The 6511-nt window shown below is 33.7% G+C and overlaps 1 protein-coding gene across 1 annotated transcript; it reads right to left on the bottom strand.

Annotated features, from left to right (window-relative positions):
- Nucleotides 1–825: 825 nt before the first annotated feature.
- Nucleotides 826–3958, bottom strand: LOC133694926 (GDSL esterase/lipase At1g09390). The gene is made up of 6 exons (XM_062116615.1): nucleotides 3944–3958; nucleotides 3525–3843; nucleotides 2641–2829; nucleotides 1974–2134; nucleotides 1632–1896; nucleotides 826–1282 (listed from the first exon to the last, which is right to left on the bottom strand). Exons 1-6 carry the CDS (start codon nucleotides 3956–3958, stop codon nucleotides 1050–1052), a joined length of 1182 nt encoding a protein of 393 aa, XP_061972599.1. The 3' UTR covers nucleotides 826–1049.
- Between the last annotated feature and the right edge of the window lie 2553 nt (nucleotides 3959–6511).

Genomic DNA, 6511 nt, shown 5'->3' with positions numbered 1-6511 from the left:
ACCTATATTTATCTCTTAATTTCTCAATTGTTTTTTGGCTATTGTTAATATTTTTTTCTATTTATTTACATAAATGATTATTAATTTATTTAATTAGATACCTGCATATATTTTTTGATTTATATTTTAAATTTTTTATGTAAAAAATATATCAAAATAGCTTATACAATTAATAATTTTTTTTAAAAAAACTTATAACTCGGAGCGCGGTTTAGATATTATGTGTGGATGTAATTTTTCATTAATAGTCTCTGTTCATTTAAAAAAAATCTTGTGGAAAAGTTGGGATCGTTTAATGTCTCAAGATAAAAATAAAATTATAAAAATAATAAAAACATGTTTAACAAGAAAAACAAATATAGATATAAAATAAATCTAGCTTGCGTATCTAACTTGATAATAGTTTTTAAATGATTTTTTTATTATTTTAAAATAAAAGAATGAGAAGCCGTCTCTTCGATGTCAACACGGCAACTAAAAGCTACACATGAGATGATAAGTCATCATTACTCATTTTCTTGCCATGGAAAACAATATCATGTCAAAAATTATGTTCACATCCACCAAATATATTGCCTTGAAAAAAATATTTGTAATCACAGATTCCTTTTTGCTTATTCTCTGAACTGTCGGTGCTTCAACACCCTCCTAAACAACTTGTTTTCTACGGCTAGTGCTGCCCATCCAGTTTCTTTAAGAATTATGGCAGAAGATTAGCCAAAAGTACCATTGTTTTTCATTATTTTCAAGAATTGCTGTGTACTTCACCAGGAGGATAGAGAGATTGCATGAGAATTACTTGTGGTTCTTGGAGAAGATTCAAGATAGGAAATATATGAGAGAACAGAGCTAATCCTCCCGACTCCTTATTAGAAGGCCAATAGCCAGTTTTTCATGTTGGCATGTTTACAATTACAACCCTCTTTCGACAAAAGTGAAATCTTCTCTATCACAGGCTGCACCATGCTTTTGTTTGGTGCTATTGTCCAAGGAAATAAAACTATAGAGAAAATAGCTTATATGGAGATACCATCCTTCTTGGATGCTGCTCAATTGCGGCAGAAGAAATCAAATGGAATGCTCGGTGAAGAGTGAGCCATTGACAGCACTTTGGAGGCTACGATCGAATTAGCTGCTTCAGTGTAATGGATTCCATCCCAATTAACATATCGGGATCCTTCGTCGCAGACCTGATAACCAGGCTGGCTGCATGTTACTCTTATATCATAGTTGTACGGAGGCCCTCCAGAACCGCAACATGCCATCAATGGACTCGAAAAACCTGCATTGCCATATGATTGATCAGAGCAATACATTTAGTTCAAAAACCTGCATAACTATTATTTCATTATATGGAAACTCTAGTTCTAATATGAAATTGCATGAATTAGCAGTTCAAGCATTTGATCGAGCAGTTAAACTATGGATCAATATATGCATGCATTGTATCTTTTATAGATTCGCAAGCAAACGGTAAGGGGTTTGGAATCCGAATACATGAGGAATAGTATATGCGTGCTTCATGTCTCGTCTTGTTTCACAGTCAGCATAATATAAAAAAACATACAGAATGTTCTTAAAAAAGGAGAAAGAAAAAATTCACTGCGATGCAATTAGAAGGTTTTTCTTACCATATTTGGAGGAGTTGGCAATGAGATCGTATTTGATTGAGTAGATATCTACATAGACTATAGTTGCTCCGGACAATTGAGACCTCATCCTTTCACATAATCGACGCAGTCCTTCATTGAACAATCCTGCTGCCCTGTTGTAATCTGAAATACATCCAATTGGATCCAGATCCTTCTTCTGAACTAGTGAAAGTTTTTGAGGGAGACAGCCTAGCGGTCCAGTGTTATGTATCCAGAATTTTCTGCCTCCTTGATTGTATAAAACCTATTCAATATATTCTTAGTCAATAAACCAATACATGGGGTGGTAGTTACCAAGCTTTCTCAGATTGCTAAACTCACCTTCACAGCATTTTCAATCTCTAAAACGACAGAGGGAATCCTTTTGGTTACTTGTGCATAAGACATTTTTTTGGAGAATGAATCAGCAATGTCATTTTGGCCAATGTCAATAATGTAAAGCGCATTTCGGAGTCCTTCATCGGTGATGAAATTTCCAAAACCTAAAGGCCAATTAAATAGTATAAGTTGCAGATTGCCTGAACACTTCATAAGCTGGAAATACATTATCTTCCAACATGATTTCACTATTACTAAAGTATCTTCCAGGTCGATATGAGCACATCAAAGGTTAGGCCTTATGCTTCTGGAAGCCTAATAACAACCATTTATCTATTGATCATAGGAGACTGTAAGCTTCATGATTAGACACGATAAGAATTCCAGGAATGACGAACCACAGACATCAGATCATACATAAAGAAGTTATTGGCAATTCAATCTTGCCGCCCATCAATTAAAATTGAAGGTCCATAGCCAGGACTCACACAATCATTTGATCTCATTGCCTACAGTGTTGAATTCCCAGTTCACCACAACCATGAAATCCCCATTAATTTCAAATGTCAAAACTATATCATATCTTGAATTTGGTAGAGTCATCAAAAGCTATTAAAAGCAGAAAACTAACATATAATTCTTTGACGAGTAGGAGAAAATTAAACAATACCAGCAGTGACAAGTTCAAGAGTGCGAGCTTTGAAATGAAGGAACTGCATTAGTTGAATGTTCAACGAGAAGGGTACATATTTTGGGAGGGTAGAAGACCCGACAACTGCAAAGTTTGCACCATTTGTGAACCTGGACCCCCCCAATGAGTCCAGGTATGGGCTTAGAAAGCTAGCATTCAAGCTTTGACCTGCATTAAAAAAATAAAATACAATAAAGCTTAACACTTTGGTCCATGCACCTGTTAACCTGTCAGAATGGGCAAATGGGCACTGGGAATTATATCATTTTATGCTCTACTGATGTGCAAGTGAGATTTGAATCTTGAGACAATACCATGTCGCTTTACCAATGTGCTTGCAAAGACAACTGTGTTATGGCTAATTAAGCTATGGTCACTCACTATACTAGGCTTTTAGAGCTTAAGCGTACATTAATTCCATATTGATTCAAGCACAAGACTTGATCTAAGGATATGCTGCCATTCATTAATTGTTCACATTTCACAGTCTGCGATAAGTTCATGCTATTCACATTGATTTGTTAAAAGTGAAAGGTAAATAAGACTGTAAAAGATACCAGCCAAAATAGCTGAATTCAAGGGCAAATCCAGCCAAAATGTATAATTTCAAGACAGGTACATGCATTTCTGGGGCCTTATAGTAACGTGACAACTGACAAACAGAGAAATTTGTGGATGGCATCAACTGGAGACAGGGAAAATTAAATCTTTGGACCCCACTTTATCAAATCAAATCTAATAACAACAGCACTACACATGATCAAAATCACGACTTGAACCCGTGATCAAGGAAGGCCATTTGACATTCATACTTTGATCAATAAAAAGAAGAAAAAAGAAAAGTGGGGGTGTGAGGCACTTACAAAGGAAGTCAATCAGGAGCCTTCCATCAGATAATCTACCAGTTGATCTATGAAAGAATGTACGGCCATTAGGGAGATTGACAGGGAAGCCAAGTCCAGCAACTAGTCCTCCAGTGTCAGAGTTAGAGTCTCCAAAGTTGAAGATAATTGGTGGGTTCTTGCATTGAGAAGCAACTGAAGTGAAAAACAATGGAAGAAGAAGAAGAAGAAGAAAGTGGGAGAGAGGTTGAGAGAGAAGTGGAGAGTGAGAGATCATAGCTAGTGAAGTAAGAAAGGAGCACAAAGTCAAAACGAAAGCGGCCTTTAAACTCTTTGGATTCTTTACTATTTAAAGGGGGGAGAGTGAGGCCGCCTTTTGTTTGGTGTTGATTCTTTCTGTAAAATTATTTATTTAGTCCCTATATCTTGAGCACAAATACAGCATAGTCCTCCATGTTTGATAACTCTATAGATTAATCCTTTGACTCTTGGTTGACCATTTTATTAAAATACCTTGGGTTTTCTCTAAGCCCTTATCATGTTCTTTTTCTCTGAGAACTCGATTGTCAAAGGTTGTCTTGAAATTTAGGAAAAAACCAACGAACTTTTTGATAAAACAAGGTCATGGGTCGATCAAAATTTAGAGCTTAGTTAGTGGCTATCAAGTATGAAGGACTAACTTGTAATTACAATTAACAAGGGATTGAATGGTAATTTGCTCGACAAAATGCTATCCTTATCACAATCTTATGTTCTTTCAGTATTTTTGTTTTATTAGGAAAACAATTATTGAAACCATGAAAGTAGTAGAAACATATTTTACGCAAAGTAAATTGAGAAATAACACCCAAATAGCTTAAAAACACTAAAATTAATTAAAATTTAAAAATAATACTAAAAAAGAAGAACTTATCTTGTAAGTGTTTTAAATATATTATTTAATGGACCGGGTCGATTTCCAGTTTGATTGGACGGGCCTATACTCAAATTTAAGAGAGATTTTTTTTTTTATGAACAAATTTTCAGGCATGAGCTTTTAAAATCAATACAAGCGCATGCACATTTAATTAATGATTTTATATAGCCATGCACCCACAAATATTTCTATCTGGGCTTCAAGGCTTTGGAAAGAAACTATGTGGAAAAATTTCAAAATTAAACACAGAGATAAGAGGAGGGCCAAGAGATTGTAGCCCACAAGAAAAATGAATTTCTCATATACCAATGATTGCTTTTAAGTCCCTTCAATTAGATCATGAGATGCTTTTTTTTTTATATATATATGAATTTCTTCCATGACTGTTGTGAATCTATCATCACATTTTAAATCCACACCCAATGTGTTAGGGTAGCTAAGCAGCAGTTACCAAGCCCTTGAGCCCCTGGCCCAGAATCACTGATTTCCTTGATATACTTCTTCCAAAATCAATCGAAACGTGCAAAAAGTTTTAACCATATCATGACCAAATGAATTTTAATGCACGCAAGTCCACAAATCCATACACCGACTTGCATTTTTAAAGTTTTTTTTAAAGATGTATTTTTACATGTTGATGTATAGATTTCTTTTAAGTATTTTCTTAAGATTAAAATTAAAAAAAAGTAAGTTTTTATACCATGCATGCTAGTGAAGTTGTGAAAAAACTTCAGACATAATATGAGTTTTTTTATGACCACGTTCTGTCAAAAAACCATCTCAATCCAAAAACTTAAGCTCTTAGGTAAGGTTCCAGGATATGATTTATATTATTCTCTAATACACCCTCTCAAGTGAAAGCTCTTTGGACTTGAAACTTGCTAAGACCTACTTTACCTTGTGCATATTTTTTTATCAAATAAATGAGGATGGTGAGATTTGAACTCGTGATCACTTGGTCATCAAGGCTCTAATACCATGTCAAAGAACCATCTCAACCCAAAAGCTTAAGCTTTTAGGTAAGATTTCAGAATATGATTTGTATTATTCTCTAACACGTTCTAACCGTTCTGGGTTTGTGGAGTGATGATTTAAATGTAAACTTCTGTACGGCCTTGATTGTTCTTGAGAAACCACTTCACTATTTGAACATGAGACATTTTGATTAGTAGGGTATAATAAAGTATGAAAAGAGAAAAACAAAATGAAGTTATATAACTTGTGTATGTGTTGGCTATAATTAATTGTATAGTCTGACCTAACCTTCTTAGCTATTAACTGCTCTAGTTTTTTTGTGGCTAAAACTTGCGTGACATGAATTTTTACATTGATGGCTTATTGCTTGACTCTCTATGACTATCTCTGCATGGTGAAAGATGAGATCTAATTTTGCCAAGTAACTAGATGTATTTCTATACATGATAATGGACTTTTTCCATGTAGAAGGAGACTCATCGTCAGTGAAGAAATTAGTGTGCTGTTGTAGGCTAAAAAGACGTACGACTTCCTGTATCATGCTATGTGGTTGTGCCATGCATATGCACAATGGATATAAATATTGATGATGGATCCATTGATGTAGAAAATACTGTTTGCTCTGCATAGAAAAAAATATTATATGCATAAAAAATTTATATGCATTGCCTATGAACCTGAAAAAATACATAGAAAAATATGCCTTTGAACAGACTGAGATTAATTTGATAGTGTTTAAAATTATTATTACAGTTATTTTTTTAAATATTTTTATTTAAAAATACATCAAAATAATATTTTTTTATTTTAAAAAATTTTAAAAAATACTTTTTAAACACAAAAACAAATCCACTCAAATGTTATCTATGCCATTTTATATATCAAGGTCAATTTGAAGTGTCGGTTAAAAATTCTAATGGATTTATTTATTTATATTGGTAATTATATATCAGATTTTATGTTGTTATATATGAATGATGCAATGGGGACTACAAATTTCTCAATTATCATTAATTTATTCATAAATTATAAAAAAGGGACTCTCTTGGCTTCTAAGTTATGAAGATCTCAAATTCCCCCGATACATTTAGACACTTGATTAATTATTAAGCAATGC

The sequence above is a fragment of the Populus nigra genome, chromosome 5 (assembly GCF_951802175.1).
Source record: "Populus nigra chromosome 5, ddPopNigr1.1, whole genome shotgun sequence".
NCBI lineage: Eukaryota > Viridiplantae > Streptophyta > Magnoliopsida > Malpighiales > Salicaceae > Populus > Populus nigra.
Note: the sequence above shows the minus strand (reverse complement) of the source record. Positions and strands in the feature narration are given on the sequence as shown.

Bases quoted from the DNA above. Each gene is read 5' to 3' on its own strand.
- LOC133694926 (XM_062116615.1), bottom strand. The intron at 1,897-1,973 runs GTGAGTTTAGCA...TATATTGAATAG, and splicing joins AGATTGAAAATGCTGTGAAG to GTTTTATACAATCAAGGAGG. The intron at 1,283-1,631 runs GTAAGAAAAACC...ATGGCAATGCAG, and splicing joins TGCCAACTCCTCCAAATATG to GTTTTTCGAGTCCATTGATG.